We start from the raw sequence: 20,438 nt of genomic DNA, 5'->3' as shown, positions 1-20,438 counted from the left end.
GACTTATTCGGTATTTTTACCTTGCACTACTTTCCTACAATTTTGGCTAACTGTTTCCTCATTGTGACAGCCATGCTGAAGAAAAAGAAAAATGATCAAAATTCTAATAGTCATACTTCTTCAAATAATGGTTTTAGATGAGGCTACCAAGCACAACAACAAACACTGTGACACAGAGATGCTTCATTTCACAAAAAAAGAGCAAGCAAAGAGAGAGAGAGAAAGAAGAAGGCAGACCACCAGGTGGGCTGGTGTCAAGAACAGGTGCAAGCGCAATGATCTTGATGGCCGCTTCAAGGAGGGAGGCAACATGCGGAGAGACAGCAGTGAGGCAGTAATGCACAACAAGGTAGCAGGGAAAGGCACATGCAAAAGAAAAAGAACAGACACGGCCCAAATTCCCAAAAGCCCTTTTGAGTAATAGCACTTCCCGGTTGTCTAGTGCTCGACCACACCACATTACATCACGTTCAGTCAATACCCCAATTGGCCCAAGTTTATGTTCGGCTAAAATACAGTGCTCAAGTACCTGCCATTCATGACAGTCACTGACCTGATAAGACAATCGTCATGGCAAGCTTCTCTAAAAAAAATTTCTGGGTTTTAGTATCCCGAAACTGCACAGTGAGCTAAAAGAAACACTGCAGTGGGGGAGGGGGGGGGAACTAGGGGGCGAGGGGGGGGGCTCCGCATCAATTTTGACTACATGGGCTTCTTAATTGCACAGCTAACAGTCTAATCTAGCTGCAGGCACATAGAAAAGACCACTGACAAGGTGCAACAAACACGACACATCAAACTATGCAGGCTTTTCAGACCTTCCTGCCAAATACAAAAGAGGAAGCACAGCTTTGACTAACAATACATTATTCACTAATGTCGTAAACTGGCATTTCGAAAAGAAGAGCTATGTTAGGTCCATGCACTGAGGACTTCACTGAAAAGTGAGCGCCAGCATTCATTTCAAGCACATAATGGGAGACAGGGCAGCCACCAGCACTGCACAAGGAGGTCCTTGTACAGAGCCCCCAACCTTCATGCAAGAAGAGCAATCTACAAATAAAATGAAAAGAAGCTGATGCGCTTAGTAGCAGGCACTCCCTGTACCTCCTCAATTCTACAACTCATCCCCAAAGAACGGCATTCCTTCCAATCACCGCAAGTCACGCAAGGAACAATCTTAAGAATGCTTACGTCCAAAGGTACCAGCTGCCACAATAGATGCTGTGAAAGACAAGCCAGAAATGGTTGCTCAGTGCCTCACAGTTTGGCTGTACACTGTACAGAGGCTCACAAAATACGAAGTCGCAAGCCTAATTTCTTAAAACAACATGGGCTCCTATCTTCGCGTGGCTGCAGGGCTACAAATGTTCATCTTGAGGTATGAAAGAAGTTGATACATGCTGCTTGCATTTCTTTCAACTCTCCATGAAGAATTTCGTTATCTATACGCCAAACCTATTTGAGTAGCAACAGACAATTTCACTTAACACGCACTAAAGTACTGTCGACTTCCGTTAATTTGACTCTGAAGCGACCAACAAAATTGATTTACTTATCCGGCCAGTCAAATTAAACAAGATGCAGAAAAAACACCAAAACACGCCACTGATTCATTTTGCAGTATTTGCACGATTCTAACACCTTCATGAATCAAGCATGCGCCACTTTTTATGTGTCAAAAGTAGAAATGTACAAACTGCATAGGGCACCCAAACAAATCAGAAATCTAATGCACACCTGATTCTTTAGCAAGAAAAATAGGCTAGAGTATAATATTTTTTGCACAATTGCGACCCGTTTTCTAAAGTGAGCTTCACCGCAATACATCCGCGTTATGCGGTAAAGCATATGATCGCCGCAAAGGCTATTTCGGTCTTACATTCGTTTGCCCTGCCCCAGGCAATTTTTCACCCAACTTTCTTTTTAAAGAAAGGGTGCGTGTTAGAATTGGGTAGGTACCACAAATAGACATTGTGAGCTACGGTTACTATTTGAAAATCTGCATAGGGCAGGCCGAAAATAGGTGTTTTCGACAGGAAAGATGTATGTTCAATGCATTCACTGTCCCCTAAGCTCCACTGAGGCAGACACTGCCACTATAAGGGTCACTATTGGGGTCTAAAACTGGTACAGCGCAACATAAAAAGGAAGAAACAAGCCGAGCCTTTCTATGTTGCGCTGTAGTAGTTTTAGAATGTAATACCAACTCGCCCAATCCTCAACCCTTGTGAACTATTGGGGTCATCATAGGGGTCAGGCGTGTGCATGCTTACTGGTCAAGTTCAAATTATCTGGCAAAGGCCAATTTTAGGATAACATAACAAACGTTTGGGCTTATAAAAGGGCATGGGTGAAGACCGGGACCTGTGGTCGGGATCTAATTAACTGAAAAATCGAATGAACCGGAGTTGAATTAATTGAAGTCTACTGTATATGGGTGTGAAACATCATTTTCATAGAACCTCAGGCAGTACTATTGAAATGACTATGCATGAAAACTAAAAGCTAGTCAGTTACTACAAGAATACACCTGCATGTCATGAAGGGTTGCCATGGCAACATGGGAAATGAAGTACCTTTCTTGCACCTCCCCTCCCCTATTTCTAAGAACTCTAGTGGCAGCCACTTATTTTAACATCTAGAGACAACCACTAAACTACACTCAAATTTGTGATGCCTTAATCCAACTAAACTGCATCAAATGTATCGATTTTCCCCCTTTCTTTCACTTAAATTTTGCTTTGATTTTCTGATAAGCAGAGACTCCGAGTGTAATTTCACATGCAAGAAATGAAAAGTTGCTGTTTCACCCGAAAGGCGAAGCATCGATTGCGATAGCAAATTAGTAGACAGCTATACAAAGATGGGATAATAAACTGGGATGGATAAACTGGATCATAAGATGGGCTGTATAAACTTTTAAACATTCACTCGCTGACGGCGGAAACTTGCTGTCAAAATGCTGGAGTGAGGAAGTGCGGCAGGGAGCGAATTGACCTTTGTGCTGTCTCTCGCTTCAACACGAACTAAGCATCGAAAGCACAGCGCATGCAAAGCTACTAGCACTCGGCATATTTTGTCCACATCGAAGATCACTTCGAAGATGAGGCCCACACGACCACAGACTTTATCCACATCGCAGACTGCTTTCAAGATACATTCCCCGTGTCATACGCAGTAGCCACCGGAATAGAACTACCCCCCTCCCCCCCCACCGTCCGCGTCCCTCTCCCTCTTCATGCCTCGCGCACTATGGAAGATGGCGCGCTTCCTCCCGGCATTCCTGCCTTGTGCATGCGAGATCAAGCCGTGATCGCCGGGTGACCTTCGCATGTTTTACTCGCACATGCAGCATACAGCGCGGTGACGATGTTATCGTGCTCGGACTTTATACGGAACATCACGGTGTCGATGGCAGAAATGTGCCTGGATTGTCCATAGAGTTGCTATCACAATAATAAGAATCATTGAGAATGACCCAATCTCTCAACAGATATATTTCCTTAAAATCATCTTTTACTTTTTATGCTAGCACAAACAAGCAGAACCAGTAGGACAGTTATGGCCACTGGATGATGACCTAGTCTAGCATGATGTTTTAAAATTCAAGGTTGGCACGAAGGCCTATTAAGTGGACTAGGGACCTATTCGACACAAAAGAAACTCTCTGTAGGACTTAAACCTACACAAGAAAGGCAATTACCTTGCGTTTTCTTCTCCACAGGCTGCGTGGCGATGGGAACGCTGTTGATGTCGAAGGGAACATCACTTGGCTCGGCCACATAATGCTGTAGTGCCTTCTCAAGACCCACTATCGAAACCTGCAGCCCTGTGAATGTTACATAACACATAGAATCAAATTCATTAGTGAGGCCTTTCATCGTCAGTAAGCAAAGGTTATGCTTGCACGAGGTACAATGTGAAATAATCAGAGGTGGTCACACAGGGAATGTTGCTGGAGCCAATGTTTCGACACGTACGGTGATCTTCAAAAGGGCGGTTGCTCCTGCTGCGAGTTATTGCTCAGATGAAGACAAGCCCACTTGCCAATAAGTTGTCTCCAGCAATATTCTTTGTTTGACTACTGTTGATTGCTCAAAGCCTCCACCTTCCTGCAATTCTCCGTTTGGCTCATGTTAAGTAACAAGAAATACAGAATGCAAGTTTGCAAACAGTGCAACACAACGAAGTGTTCATTCACTTAGACTGCCATACTACAATGCTTCAAATCACACCTGAACTCTGTGATATTACTGCTCCCAACACACCACGCAAGTGCAATGTGGAACCAAGTGAATGACACCCTTTCCACCCCTCGACTACAATAATGCCACAACCCACAATATCGCACTATGCACGCACTTCTACCAAAGGGGTATGAAACATGCTGAATTGCTAGTGTTTACAACCCTGACCTACACCTTGGCCACAGGACATGCAGCAGCAGCAGCAGATATCAAGGTAATTTTTACTATCTTTGTGTCCTAGCCAATACAGTGTTTGTCACTTCTTTGGCTGTGTATCTACTTGCGACGGCACACTCGAATGCACAACTGCATAGCCACTGTGCCCTCATATTGGATGCCTAGAAACTTACAAAAGACTTATATAGAGGACATAGGAGATACACAGAGGATTGGTTTAAGTTAGCTAGATACTTTATCCTTTATAATCCACTTGTTCTACTTTAGGTCTTTTTTCTCCTGCTCCTCAATCAATTTATCAAACAAAGTTAAACAATGTGTGGTGCATGGATCCATTTATTTATAATTAGAAGCAACTGCTTCCTCCAAGATGATGCAGGACTTACTATGCAATACATGCACCTCAGTCAGACATGCATTGCTGTACAGTTGCAGTCAAAAGTATGCGGACTATCAAAAACACTAAATATCTGATCAGTTTCGACTGGAGCCAGTAAAAAACAATACTGTTGTTTACATAGTGCCAGGCTGCATACCAAGCCTGTGGAAAAAGCAAACTTAAAGTGAAGCTTTCTTTGCCTCTTCCCCACACTTTGCAGGTGCTAGCTGCTCTCTTGCAGAGTAGACACAGGCCCGCACACACTTCCACATTACCCACTAGACCATTACATACTACAGTCAAACCTCGATATATTGAACACGGATATGTAGAATTATCGCATATATCGAACACTTTCTATAGCACCTGAAAAATCGCATGCATTTTAAGTTTTTTTAAATTTCAAACAGCGTTGGACGTAAAATGGACATATAGAACTTCGCCAGTCCAGACCACGTGCACTCTGTTGACAGGTGGTGAGCTTTCCTGCAACACCCTTGAAGATAGCGGTGGCGCGATAAGCATTTCTGACTGCTGCGCACTATAGCTGCACACATCGATTGCGCTGAGGGTGCCATTTGGACGTAGCGGCATACACACGTGACGGCTTGGCTAGTTCAACAACATCAACGACGCATTGCATTTGTCGCACTGACTCCTCCTCGGTGCTGCACTCTGCACCTGCCGCGCCTCACGAGGACTGGCGGTTTGCATCCACAAAGACATGCGACAGCACGCATTCGCTGGGCTCACTCATAGATGCCTTGGCAGATGCCACTTAATACTTTGTTGTTGAGAGTGTTTCAATATGCTTCGATTGACGGACGTGGAGGTTGCAGCAGAAGTAGCGGCCAAATGAAGACGCTGCCGAGGTTGATTCTGCAAGTGCTGATGCTGCCTGGCTCCCAACTTCAACTGAGACTGTAGCTGCTTTGGCCCTTCTAAGCCGCTACTGCAGTGCAATAGAGGGCACCGGCCTATCGCTTGTGGATCATTTGGACTATGTTGAGGACTACATGTTTAAGCATGCAGCTGCCAATAAGAAGCAGGCTACACTCCTGCAGTACTTTCAGCCAAATAAATACTTTGTGTGAAGCTTCAAGTGAGTATTTACTGCGCCACAATTGGGGCCCGATTGGGGATCGTTGTTCAGAGTGCACATTCAATTGTGCGGCGTGAGGCCGCGCCGACTTCGCGCCGCCTAGGCTAATTGCGTGCACTGCAATCGACCACGCACTCACGGCTGACGTAGTCAGCGCGGCCTCGGCCAATTGTGCGCAGCCCAACCGAACACGCACTCCAAACGATCCCCAATCGTGCCCTTCGTTCATTGATTAATTTGCAGAAGTTTTTGATGCGCTTTTTACGTGATTTTATACATGTATCAACTTCTGGCTATATTGAGCTATTTCGCGATCATCACACTGTTCAATATCTCGAGGTTCGGCTGTACACTACATACTATATACTGCCCACTAATTTAATGTGCAGTTGTGTCAAGTTGAAACGAACTCCTCACCTAGATAAAACATTTGCCTTGTGTGTTACACATTACACACTATTCTGTTACATTTGCATAAAAATTGTACTGCATTTGCATCATTCTGCCAAAACATTTGCATTATTAGTGTTACATTTGCATAGCATTTGTTTCAACACCTGCGTAAACATCAAAGAAAGCTTCACCTGAGACTGATTCCCACATATTTGTGAGATCCACCAAATAATTTTTCTCAGTACTTTGGGTCTATAAGCTCTTTACACCAAACGTGCGTGTTCTTGTAAATGACTCAAGTTCCGTCTCTCACCGTCGAGGATGTAGCGAATGCCCAGGGACTTCTGCCGCTGCCTCAGCACGTGCAGGAAGTAGGCAGCCCGGTCACGCACCTCGTCATCCGTGTCAAGGAGCGAGCGCTCGAGCAGCACCAGGATGTTGGGCAGCAGGTCTTCACAGTGCGCCCCGAATCTGGCTAGGGCACTCACCGCAGCTGAGCACAGGGACACAAGTTCCATCAGCCTTATGCACAGTGGGACCTAGTGACACATTTGTGATATGCTTGTTCGATAAATGTTCGTATTTTTGACAATAAATGTAGTGCTGGTCGACACGCTGCTGTGATGGATGCTTGACTACGGAGTGCACGTGCATTTTCGCATTTCAGAATCTGACCTCGAATTGAACCAGTTTAAGTTTGCACCCACCCTGTCCTCTTCTTGTCCTTTATTTTACTGCAGTGATATGCATCAAGAAACTACAACCAACTGGTTCAACAAGCAAGAAGTTTAAATGTTACAGGGTTTAATGTCCAAAACTGCACACTGTGTTATCATGAGAGACGTGTAGCGGAAGGCTTCGGACTAATTTTGACGACCAGGGTTTTTTCTTTAGCTTGCACCCAAAGCATGGTACATGAGCATTTTTACGACAACACCCAAATAGAGCAGCAGTTACCATTTTTAATGATTGTCTGTTTCTGCACTGTGAATTTGCAAACAACTGATCACTAACTAGCCCATTTCCAAATTTTACCGCCTCTGGACAGCACAGAAGTTAAAGCACCAGTCATAAATATTAACCCTTTGAGGGTCACCGTCGTACATATACAGTGGCGGAAACAAGTCCCAAGTGGTCACAAACATATAGTCAACCACAAAATTTGACGGAACACGAAATCTGACAAAAAAAACTGAATATCCGCACAGCCTCACAAAACAGCTTGGTATTCACATTTACAGCCTCTATCCAGTATATTTGAACAACACTGTGATGTTCGATCTTGCTGACTACCGTATAGTGCGGAATACAGGTCGAGGATTTTTCCAAAAAATATTACTAAAAGGTCACCCCTCGACTTAAATAGCGGCCCTTGGCACAACCTGAATAGTTGTTTGGCAACATGTGGGAGCCGCAGACCTTTTGGCACCCGTATCGTTATTGCCTCCATGTTGACCGACGCGACCCAACGTTGACACGGCCTATGCAGTTTGACCGACGCCATCTTCCCCTTTTGTGCAGCAATCGTTAGTGCTGCTGTTCATTTCGGGACAACCCGCAAAATGAGTACTGGCACTCGACATCAGTTCACCACGGCATTTAAAAAGTGATTGAATATGCTGAAGTGATTGAGAACATGTTCGTCCAGCGGCACTTTGCCATCTTGGAAAAAAGCGTCCGATACTGACAAATACAGAAAGTCAAGCTGTCTGCCTGCAACACGCAGAATACGTCCTTTCGCAGGGGCCGCACGGTGCACCCTGAGCTCAAATACAAGGTAGCGGATTTCGTCCGCGAGCATCATGCCAGATTCTTGGCAGTGACAGCGGCATCCGCATCTGCATGATCTCCGCTCATCTGCATCGAAGCTATTAAGCTCGCCCGTGAATCTGGACTGTCCAATGTCCAAGGAGCAATTCAAGGGCTCCATTTACTGGTTTGGTCGCTTCATGCGACGCGAGCGATTCACACTTCGCCGACACACATCAATCTGCCAGAAGCTGCCAACGGCATACGAGGACCAGCTGGTCGAATTCCAGCACTATGTTATCCATCTCCGGCAGCAGCATGGCTACATGCTGGGACAGATCGGCAACGCCGATGAAACGCCGGTGTGGTTCGACATGCCGTCTGCACACTGTGGTGGACAATGTAGCACGAAGGAAGTCAAGCTTCTTTCGACGGGGAACGAACATTTGCACTTCATGGTGGTGCTCGGGTGCCCTGCAGATGGCAGAAGGCTGCCCCCATATATAATCTTCAAGTGGAAGACGCTGCCGAAGGAGGCTTTCCCGCAGGACGTTGTCATTCGCGTGAACGAAAAGGGCTACATGGACGAGGCCCTCATGATCAATTGGATCCATACCATCTGGAATCGGCGGCCCAGTGCACTCCTGCATTGTCTGAGCATGCTCGTCTTGGATGCCTTTTGTGGGCCCTTGACCACAGGTGTGAAGCAGGCACTCCACAACAGGAGGACGGAGCTCGCCATCATTCCACAGCCGCTGGACGTCATGCTCAACAAGTCCTTTAAAAACCGTGTGCATCAACTGTATAATCAGTGGATCGCTGGCAACAACCCGAAGACCCCAACCTACAGGCTGCGCAGGCCGCCTCTTGCCACTGTGGCCACATGGGTTTCACAGGCTTGGCGCTTGCTGCCCAACGATATGCTGGTGTGGGCGTTCAAGAAATGTTGCATTAGTAACTCCTTGGGCGGCACTGAGGTCAACATGTTGTGGGACGCAGCCAGTGAGAAGCAGTCATTTTCGGATGAGCTCAGACAGCTCGAACGAATGAGCAGGCGACGAGTCTGGTGGCACCAGTAACAAAGTTTTGTGCCTTATAATTTTTATGTTGACTTCTTTGCTTCAAGGTAAAGGGGTCGACCTATATTCAGCATTAGATGGCACTGTTACAGGCTGCTCGAAAATTGAATGTTTTCCGAGATCCCGTAGTCCATATAAACTTTTATGGTTGACTGTATATGCATGTTGGCATTCACATAGAATGCTTCACTTTCGTGTATACTCTAGTGGTGAACTTCACTTTCCATTCCTCTGACCCTTCATCATTGGTTTGGACGTGAGTTGGAGAGCTCTGTACTGTGACTTTTGCTGTAATCCCACCATCAGCACAACACGATAAAGATGGAAAATGAAATGGAATGTTATAATATACAAGCTGCAGTCATGTCAAGCCTATTTAAACCATAAAACTAGTTGAGTAAATTTTATATCTCTAAAAAATTAATTACGCTAATTTACCCATGTGCCGTATTTACTTGCATGATGATTGCATTTCCGTAATGATTGCACCCCTGAATTTTGTCGTCAAAATTCATTTTTTTCTTTCCCGCGTAATGATCGCACCCAGAACTTGCCACAGCAATATGTCGTGTACCGAGTCTAGCTAATGATGCTCGCGCTTACCATCAGTCGAATACTACGCCAACGACTCTTCAAGACATACCAAGCGGTCTGCACACACCAAACAGATTCTTAAGCAGATGCCCCATTTCATTTCTTTCGTCACTTTCCGCACTTCCATGAAAAAAAAAAAAAAAGCTACAACCAAACTTGCCTTGGCTTTATTATTTGTAGGCGTCATAATGGTTGTGATCAACAACACCAACAAAAAAGGCGCCTTTCGATTCTTCTCATCTGCACTCGTGGGCACGCAACAAATCGCGTGCGGCAAAGATAGTAGCCACGTTTACACTGATACGTTAAAAGTGTACCCTACTCATACGCCGATGCTTGTGACACAGCTAAGATATTCACCCACCCTTAGTGGAAACGTGCCATTTTAGGACAGTAGTGAAGACAAATGCATTTTTCGCAGTTTTCGCAGCATGCCTGTCATGTACTCTATGTCACTGGCAGCTAAGCACGCCTGTCTGTTTCTGTCCCCTCAAAGTGGACATGGCTATGTTATTGCCACAAACTTGCCAATATTAACATCATTCATTACTGATACGGAAGAAACTATTTCAACGCACATAATGTACTTGCGAGAAGAAAAAAAATCGCGTTCAGCTTGCATTTTTGTTTTGGTGTCCCGCACTATTACAGCGGCAGCCGCCTGTTTGTTGACCTGTTATCTCTCAGCAAATGTGGGATGAAAAAAAATTTTTTTTCTTTTCACGGAAAATTCAACCCGTGTAATGATTGCACCCCTGAATCTGTGTCAATTCATTTGACAAAAAAGTGTGATCATTACGCAAGTAGATATGGTATTAAACAATCAACCAGGTATAACATATGCACATTTTTACAAATTTTGTAGCTTTCTGTCAGCTAAAAAATATGTTGGCTTACTTTTTTCTTTTAAATAAGCCACCATGAAGAATGTAAACCTGAAATGAAAGGATGTGACCCTCACAGAGTTAAACTTGGCCACCTAGTCCCACTGCAGCATGCAAGAGACTTACCGGCGCGCACAGGGGAGTTCTCCAGGATGAGCCGGTTGTACATGAAGCGGATGTAACGGGATGGCGTGGATCCCTGGGGTCCCTCACGGCCGAGCAGGCAGAGGATGCGCACCGCCAGGCTTGTGTGCTCGCAGTCCTCAATGAATTCACACAGGTGCGACAGCCCTGCAGGTCGTATAAGGAAGAGATAGTTGACTCACAATGCAGCAGGCGCTTGCAGGCACAGAGTTTCCAAACTTACACCACTAAAAGGAACACTGGTGCTCTGATCCTTCAGCTACCAAGGGAACAGGATGTGAAGTACAGTAAAGCCTCGTTAATTAAACCCTTGTTAATTCAGAAAATCAGATAATTCGGACTCATCCTCTCGTTCCAGCAGGCATATGTATTACTTAATGCAATCAAACTCATTAACTTGGACATATTTAGCTGCACATTGTTTAATTAGGCCAACTCTAAGAGCTTAGTGAGCACTGCAAGAGAGCAAGAACCATGCTAGTGTCAAATTGAAGCAAACTGGCAGGGTCCGCATTGCCATAGTCAACAGCGGAAATCATACGTGAATGACAGCAATGCTTTGCACCTATTTATGAAGCCTTTATTCTTACGTTCACTGCTGTGCATAACGGCATATTTGTCGCGCGTCTTCATAACTGCGTAGTCACCATCCATGATCGCACCGAGAGCCACTACCGTTTTGTCCACAGTAATTGCAGGAAAACAGCAGTTTCATTTTGAGTCGGTGCATGCGTCAGCCAGGAACCTTCATAACTCCGTTGTCACTATCCATGATTGCATCAATAGTGGTCGCAGTTTTGTCTACAGTGGTTTCGGGAAAGAGTAGTTTTGTTTTCACTAGGTGTAAAACTGTGGAGAATGAAGAGCATGTATATATATATATATATAGTCATGTCAACTTCGCAAACCACACAAATTACTGTACAGTTATATAACACCCAACACTGGGTATGGCCGCTTCTTCTGAAACTAAAGCTCCACGTCTTGAAAGACACTTAAAATAATCAAGGGCGTTCTCTGGCTATTACATACAACTTCAGTTGGCTAGAAGCACTGGCTTGAATCAATAAAACTAATGTTAAGACCTCACCAACATCTTTCGCCTCTGGGTTGTCCTCGATGATGTGAATGACAGTGTCTACAATGGCCTTCTTGTACTCAAAGCCGCCCTCATCGCGCAGCATTGATGCCAGGAATGTCATCAATACCAGCAACTTGCGGGGGAACTTTTGGCATAGCGACCTGCAATGGAGAAGGTGGCATCGTGGTTGCTGCACAATTGCACCAGAATGCTCCTAACATGCACCAGCAAGAATAGCACACAATCAGCGTGACCTCAGTGACTATGAATTTGCCCTGCTTGCAGCAATGCACTGTAATTGCAAGATGTAGCATTTACTGGGACTGCTAAACCAAGGTTGTACACAGGGCCCATATTTTGTAGTGCTCAATTTTCTATTCTTATCAGACTCTGTGTCAGGTGAACGATCCTAGCAATAATGGCAGCACATTGGTCTTCAAACTATGTCAAAGACTATGATGAACAGGCAATTTCATTACCTGTTTTCGTCATCTGTTGGCCACATATGGTAGTTACAAACAATAAACCGAGCCTCTCAGTTTCTCCAAGTCTTCTTGATAATTTAAACAAATCATGCACACCCCGTCCACGATCATTGTGTACCATTTTCATGCGTGATGATGACCCTGCAATTGCTCTGCCATGCAGCTCAGTGGCATGTTCGTGTGCACGAAATCGCAGCTCCACTCCTTCATTTTGTAGAACTGTCTGCCAGAGAAGAAAAAGCCAAGCTCACCGGATTGCGTGGACGACAACAATCTTGAACTCGTCAGAGATGTCAGACATGAAGGAGGTGATCTGCTTCATGAGCCGCTCTATGCTGCTCTCGCTGCCCGTCTTGAGCAGCGTTGTGATGGCCAGTGTCGCGATGGATCGGTTCACATCCGTGATCAGGTTCTCCAAGTCCAGGTTGCATGCTGTGACTGCTGCCGGGTGTGCCATTGCCACCTAATTTTGAGAAAGTTCCACCAAGCCATCACTGCTAGGACAATACTATACCCTCAAAAGAATAACATGACCCCGAGTATAAAGTCACAGGTACCTTTATTAACTAAAATATTAATAAATATGTCAAGATCATAACACAAAACTAATGGCGCACAAAGTAGCTAAATGAACTGGATTAATACACTAAGGCCTTCTAGCATAGTGTGATGGGCACTCCATTACCATAGCTCAAGTCCGCGTAGGAACCTTTGCACAAGTGCTGCGGCCCAAGCATAAGCACTTCCCAGTGACACATTATCTCTTATGCTGTGATGGTTCTAATTACCATAGTTCTATAATCGCCCCATGCACTCTGATAAATATTCTAATTAAGGTGCAATGTGCCACACCAATAGACAATATGCACAGAAACCAGAAGCCATGTTTGCACAGATACACCAAGTGGAAATGCATTGTTGCTGTGGATTAGAGTACTGAATTTAAAATCCCTAGATAAGCTTTCTCACTGTTGTTTCACCTGTCTGCACCATCACTGCTATTTCCTTTTGTTGCACTGAATTAATCTAATATTAATAAATATGTGCTTCTTGCCATCAAGAGATGGGCTTTCTAGCAAAGCTCAGTTGCCTTGTAGCTGGGTTCCACAATTTTAAAAGGACCCAAACCAGACCCTGACAAAAATGTTGGTTATACTGCATACACCAGAAGTTTTAAGGCTACACTTCACAACTTCAAGTTGTAACTGAACTGAGTAGCTGAAAGTTGTGAGGCTACTCTTTGCAGCTTGCAGTTATGCAGCTTCTAATGCTCAACTGACTGCACAGCTTCCAAGCCTGGCTTTCCCTAATAGCTAATTCAACTCATGGGCGAGCTTGCTGCAATATTAAAGCGACCCACAGCCACAGGTTGAAAAAATATGTAGACAATCGCTCACCGATATTCTTTTAAGGATGTGCACTCACTTTCCCTCCACACTCCTGTCCTCTCACACTCACTCACGTTCAAACTCGCGTCCAATCACACACTCAGTCCATACCCGCATCTACTCCCCCTTACGTCCACTCACACCCTTCATGTACTCACGAGTATGCCGACTTGATGTCAAAAACACCAGATTTTATGGAAATTTTGGTCCAATTACACAGCTTCCAGGAAGCAAGCTACCCTAGCCGCAACTGACACTCTCTCCTGTAGCTGCAACCAGTGTGACTTATAGCCCTGTTTTCTCCCATACTAGAGCTGAGGCCACATGCGACATTTACGCTGTGATAACCTCTTGCCCCTGTTTATTTCTCACTTCCTTTCTTGCTGCATGGAGCATTTCTAGTGGTATTATAGTGTGGCCAGTGTTTCGCAGGAATTCCAATGAGTGATTTGTCTTGCTGCTGTATATTTGTGCACTGCAAGCAGGATTTGTTGGCACGGTAGACAAGGGCTATGACATCATCTCTGCTGGCAGGGAGACTGGCTGGCTGGGAAAGAAGGGCACCCAAGTTTTCACCTGAATGTTCAACTGTTCTCACGGCAGGCACTGCCTCTAGATCTACACAATAGAAAGCACATCGGAACCAGTCGATAAAAAGGGTTAGGGGGTTGCCAATGCACATTCATTGCTGAGCAAGCATTTTCTACGCATCAACAAATGTGGCCTTGCCTTGTTCAGGGTGCGAACAGCTGCAAAACGCAGTGTGGGCTTGGGCGAGCTGCAGAAGAGCTGGAGCACTGACACGGCTGGCGTGAGCTCACGGGTGGTAGTTGACCGCAGGTTGACGATGGCATGCGCTGCCTCATAGATAACCATCTCGCTTTTGTGCCGTAGGCAGCTTTCCACAAATGCAAACATGGGGCTCTCTGGTCTGCAACAATGAAAAGACAAGCCATTTAAAACACAGTCCACAAATCTAGAACTTCCAAAACAGACACAGCTGTACCTTAAATGAAAGGTAAGGGAAATATAAAGATAAGCTAAACTAAGAGATTAGTGCTTTAACATGTACAAGGTTCTACATGTATTATGAAGTGAGCTTCTTGTAAGCAAGGACATGAGGTAAGCACAGGACAGGACTGGTGCCATTATTCAGAAGGTATGGAGCAAAATCAGGAGGAACCAATTCTTTGAAAATTATCTGAAAAATTATGTAAAGCAAACTAGCATAAAATTAGAACCAAATGAGACTAACAGGAATAGACTCATATTCAAAATGAAGACATAAAGTTACATATATCTAAAAGTTTTCAGCACAATAACTCAAAAAATAAAGATACAAAAGGTAAATCAGCCTAAGACTCAACTCTCTGCATAAGACAACACTGATGGCAGCCGTTTAAAGCTTAGTTAGAGCAGAATCTCACACTTTTGCAAATCTCCCTACATCATTTCAAGCCAAGAGATGGGCTGGTTGAGAAAAGAAGAAATCAAAGCAGTTATCTCTTTCAACTTCCCAGGCAGCATGTCAGCTCTGGCCAACGTTCGATATGCATTGGCAGTTCCTCGCTCAATGATGGCTTAAAGTTAACATCGTGGTTCCAATATGGGCTGTGCTATTCTGATTCCTTGCCCAATGATGGCCTAAGATAAACAGTGTGAATCGAATATTGGCTGAACCACTGTGATGGAGATCCAACACTGGCCCTGTTTGCACATGCAAGAAACAATATTAGCAGTGCCGTTGAGAAAGGTGGGAATTATTGGACCGACAGTCATGTGGATTTGCCAACATGGGTTACTAAGCTGGCTTTATTGGAACAACACAGGGCTTGAAGCAAGCAAATGTGTTATTAAGCTTAAGTGGTGTTTAAAAACGTAAATACAAACTTAGAATATGGGGTTTTACGTGTCTAAACCACAATGTGATTGTGAGGCGCGTCATAGGGGGGCTTGTAGCGGGGAGGGGACTTATGATTTATCCTAACCACCTGTGGTTCTTCCACGTGAACCCCATGCATAGTACATGGCTGTTTCTGCACTTTGCCCTTTCTGCAATTCACCCCTTCGAACTCTTTGCTCAAGCTTTTATTCTTGCAATATGGTGATTTTCAACATGAAAACATTGCCACATGCATTTGTCATGCCGGTCTCTCTGATAATATTTATTTTTATTTTGCAGTGCAAGCGTCTCCTCCAAGTAAGGGTGAAGTCGCTCTGGGAAGTGGTTGCAAATCCAACGAGACCACCGCATTATCGCAGTCCTCGGGGCCTGACCAGCCTGCCGTCATCCGAACACTGACCGACCAGCCTACCTACGTCAGCTCCCAGCCCTGAAAGCCCTGGCCAGCCCACAGTCTTTGGCACCTTGCCAAATTCCTATCCTCAGGGCGCTGCCTGATCCACCGCCATCCACCTAGCTTCACGAGAACTGGCTCTCCGGAGCCTGCCCATAAATAAACTGTTTGAACATGACTGAGTGCCACCCATTCAGGTCCACGGAAAATGCCTGTTTGTGCAAATTTATTCATAAACAAACTGTCATAAAGCGAATTTCAGTATTCTTTTATTATTATTTGCATGTATAGAGGACTTCTGCTTCTTGACATATCTTTCTGTCGAGCTTTCCTAGCTGCTATTGAGGGAGACTGAGACAGCTTAAGGGGACAATTGCTACCAAAATGCCACTACCAAAACGATCGCGGTAAAAATGGCTGCATACACTAGAGCCAGCGTATTTACAATATTCGTCAGGGAAAGGGCATTGACTCAAAACTCAGATTAATAATGGCAATGATATGGCTCAACGCTGGTACTACTATGCTAGCAGCACAATGGCTGCTGCATTGGCATAATATTCGTCCAATCTTGGCTTTAACTCTTGGGTTGCACTTTGCCAATATGCCAGCATTGGTTAAAGATTGGTACCAATTTCTGCCAGAATTGGGCCATGTTTGGACCATTCCTGGTGGGCTGCCTGGGTTTATAGCCTCCAGATAAAGCAGAACATACCTTATCTAGGCATCACTTTAGTCTCCCATGCCACCAAAGTTATTAGCAAGGCAATGGAGACACTACAGTGCCATGAAGCTCGAAAGTCGCACTCAGAGTGAGATTGGTGATAAGATTTTTCTGGTGCCTTGTGCTATGTTTTATTGATTTAAAGAGAATCAAGAATAAGTCACTCAGCATTCATAAAACATTCTATCAAGAGGCTGCCAAACTCACCCAACACCGTCTTCTTCTATCAGCTTGCTTGCAATTCGGATCTGCATGAAGGTAGGAAGAAAAAGAGAAGATGGCGCAAAAGTTTAAAAAACAAGGACTGGGAAGTGAGTGCTGGTGGTGTTCACTGCCTACAAGTGGCCCTTGAGGCACTGACTACTGGCTTAGTTAAGGCACAAATGGATACCAAATAAGAAAGGCTGTGGCTATCATGACATATCAACTCTCTAGGCATGTGTTCCAATGCACTGCTGCAATCAGCGGCACACAGTAACCCTGGTAGAAACAACAAATGAGGCAATAAAAAACCTTGAAAGAAGATCTGATGGCAAGATTTTTATATGCATTTACTTAGGCATCAAGGAAGACTTATATTCCATTTATATTCAATATCACCCAAGGAAAACTAAGGAAAACAAATTCATTAGAGTTTTGTTACATGATGGATACCTCAGTACATATTATGGAACCTCACAGGTGACCAACTCCAAATTGCAAGTGTAGATTTCCTTCTTTTCACATTAATCCTTCGGAGATGCAGTGAGCAAGATATGAAGCAAATTATTTCATCCTAATGTTAAAATATATTGCAGCACCCCTTTTAAACCTATTAAGTGCATTCTTTGTTCCTCCCCACTCACCAGCATACAAACTGCATAAGGTGACTTGAGGGCTGATCGGGCATACTTGGTGACCAGTTTGGAGACTGCCAATCGATCGCTCTTGCGAATGTGGTAGAGCAGGCCCAGGGCGTGGAACTGTAAACAGACAATTAACATTTTTCTTCCATTTCTTCAGAGCACAAAAATATGCTTCATCATAACCATTACGGCCAATATTCATGGTTACAGCTTGTTAGCTGCATAATCTCGGACACTCACTCTGAAATTGGAATGTTTACGAAGGCTGCAAAATAACTTTTCAGACACATCTTCGCATGGATAAAAACAGAATTATTAGGGGTCAGATTTCTTTATCATTCTTCTACAGATCCCTTCTTTTCGTCACTGGCTCACGCATGCCACATCATGCTATTTATACCAGAAACCGCCAGTCCGCATTGTCATTTTTTTATGACATGACATGACGTGATCCTCAAAAACACAGCAGAGGGTTACGATAGTGCTACATCTACACATAAATTCTGGGATTCTACTTGCAAAAACCACAATGGCATTATGCGGCACAGCGTAGTGAGAGACTGCAGATTAATTTTAATCACCTGGGGTTCTTTAACGAGCACCCAGTGCACGGCTGGGATTAGATCCCGCGTCCCTGGGCTTAGCAGTACAATGCTACACGCCACCATGGCAGATTATATCCACACATGGCCAAGCAAATCTGGTGATAACATGACAGCAATGGAGCTTTGCACGACTGACATAAACAGGCTTTTCCTAAAGTTGCTTTCATAGTAACAGAAGGTTTTTTGATCTACTGTCATTGAGCTTTAACACAAGACCCTGACAATCTTACCACGCACCTGAACCATGATGTTGTCCGAGTTGACCGCTTCTTGTGCCTCGTTCACCCACCGCTTCACGACGTCTGGGCTGACAAACATCAGATGCTGCACAAAAATACACACGCTCAAACTTGGTCTGGTAGCAATTTACAGACTTCGGAAGTTTGGTTGAAGAAAGGCAAATGGGAAGAGGATGCAAGTTCAGAGAACTAGAAAGGAACATCAACAGGTGTTTCTTAAGAGCTAGTCGGTCTGTCAGCATTGCAACGAACAGCTGCAACAGCTAAAACTAAAGCTGCTAAAAAAAAGTTTGCAAAGTTTAGAAAAGCAAGTGAACTTTCAAGCTGATAGTCCCAGAAGAAAAAATTATGCACATCCTACGCACGGTGGGAAACGATGTAAGCGAAGCTTTCCGTGCTGGACGCTTTGATTGACGATAATTGGCGGTGATGTTGATGGCTAAAGCTTAATTTTTTCAACGTTTAGGCTAACACGCGAGTGGCGAGTTGATGTTACACGTTACTTTGCATGCACCGCTGCTGTTTGTCTGCGCAGTAGACAGAACACACAGGGAGAGGTGTTTGCTTGAAGCGCTGTTGTGCGGCATATTTTATAACCTCTAAAAGGGTTAAGCATTGTCATTGCCTCACATGGCACATCGCATTGTGGCAGAAGTATTACACTTGAATTGGATTGTGGGGCTGTACGTGCCAAAACCACACCCCGATTATGAGGCACGCCGTAGTGGCGGACTCCGGATAATCTTGACACCGTGATGTTCTTTAACGTGCTCCAAATCTAAGTGCACATGCGTTTTCAATTTTGCCCCCGTCGAAATGTGGCTGCTGCAATTGGGATCAAATCCACGACCTCTAGCAATACCATAGCCGCAAAGCTAATGCAGCGGCCATAGAAGTGTTGATTTGACGGTCGACCACATCCGTAGTGTCTCCTGGACCCTGCGGTGCGCTTTAATTAATGTGGCTCTGCTTCTGCACGCCCTGCGTAAGTTGCCTGCTTGACATATTTGCATGGCGTTTATTTTTCACAAATAGCAGCAGCGTACTGTACCATACCTTGAACTTAAGCTTATCCTGTTTCCCCACAACCTCTGTTGTATAGTAGTGGGGTTTCCTTGCCTTCTCAAGACACCTCCCCCTCCTCTCTTGCATGGGAACTGCCTCTTCTCATCCCTCTCCTTCTTCTCTTCTCTACAATTCTATCTGCATCCCCTCTGGCCTCGCACGCATTATATATTTCCATCATATAATGGAAACATTCAAATTCACAAACCCCCAAAGAAGGCAAAGGTCATCATTTCCGCCGGGAAAGTGCTGACTTTTTTATTATTATTATTATTTTAAATTTTCTTTCTCGATCGTCAGGGGCCATTACTGATTGAATTTGCTAAACCTGGAGAGACTACCAATCATTCCTGATATTGTGAAATGCCGGATAGGCTGTGTGTCGCAATCAAGAATAAACGACGTGGAAAATTGACAAATGGGGTCATCTTTCTCCCCGTCAATGCCCGCCCCACGTCACCGATGTGGTTAAGACATAATTGGCAAAGTTCAAGTGGGAAACACTGCAACATCCACCATACAGCCCAGACCTGTCGCCCGGCAACTTACACATCTTGTGGCAATTGAAGAAACAGCTCAAGGAAGCCAGATTCGTGTCAGATGATGACGTGAAAGACTCAGTAACAGACTTTTTGAAGCAGCAACCCAAGGAGTTTTGCGAGATGGGGATCATGCGACTCATTAGTCAGTGGGACATATGTCTAAATGCTCATGAAGACTCCCTTAAATAAAGTACCCCATTTGTCATATATTCGCATTCGCTCGCTTTCATTTTACCCGCCCTCGTATATTTTGCAAAAAGCCTGCCTTCTATATGTGCTCTCTGTTGCGACTATAATTTCGGGGCAATTACAATACACGACCGGTGACAACATTGTCTGCGCAATACATTAGAACAAAGGACAGCGTCACTGAGATTTTTCCCTGGCCGTTGAATAGGTACAAACATGTAAACAGG

At 44.7% G+C, this 20,438-nt stretch overlaps 1 protein-coding gene across 6 annotated transcripts in view; it reads right to left on the bottom strand.

Moving 5' to 3' along the window:
- The window catches only part of gammaCOP (coat protein (coatomer) gamma), a 37,248-nt gene that overhangs the window by 9,850 nt on the left and 6,960 nt on the right, over positions 1 to 20,438 (bottom strand). For 2 of the 6 annotated variants that reach the window (XM_070539985.1, XM_070539984.1), the window contains 11 exons: positions 18,414 to 18,500; positions 17,572 to 17,688; positions 16,934 to 16,974; positions 14,435 to 14,636; positions 12,569 to 12,780; positions 11,842 to 11,993; positions 10,734 to 10,898; positions 6,615 to 6,794; positions 3,707 to 3,832; positions 1,195 to 1,224; positions 238 to 291 (listed from right to left, as the gene is read on the bottom strand). In XM_070539985.1, coding sequence (XP_070396086.1) covers positions 238 to 291; positions 1,195 to 1,224; positions 3,707 to 3,832; positions 6,615 to 6,794; positions 10,734 to 10,898; positions 11,842 to 11,993; positions 12,569 to 12,780; positions 14,435 to 14,636; positions 16,934 to 16,974; positions 17,572 to 17,688; positions 18,414 to 18,500 — 1,366 coding nt within the window. The remainder of the gene's footprint in view (positions 1 to 237; positions 292 to 1,194; positions 1,225 to 3,706; positions 3,833 to 6,614; positions 6,795 to 10,733; positions 10,899 to 11,841; positions 11,994 to 12,568; positions 12,781 to 14,434; positions 14,637 to 16,933; positions 16,975 to 17,571; positions 17,689 to 18,413; positions 18,501 to 20,438) is intronic. The other 4 variants (XM_070539989.1, XM_070539988.1, XM_070539986.1 and 1 more) reach the window with 3 other exon arrangements.

This window comes from Dermacentor albipictus, chromosome 6 (genome assembly GCF_038994185.2).
Source record: "Dermacentor albipictus isolate Rhodes 1998 colony chromosome 6, USDA_Dalb.pri_finalv2, whole genome shotgun sequence".
In the NCBI taxonomy this organism is placed as follows: Eukaryota; Metazoa; Arthropoda; class Arachnida; order Ixodida; family Ixodidae; genus Dermacentor; species Dermacentor albipictus.
This window is presented reverse-complemented; position numbering and strand designations above follow the sequence as displayed.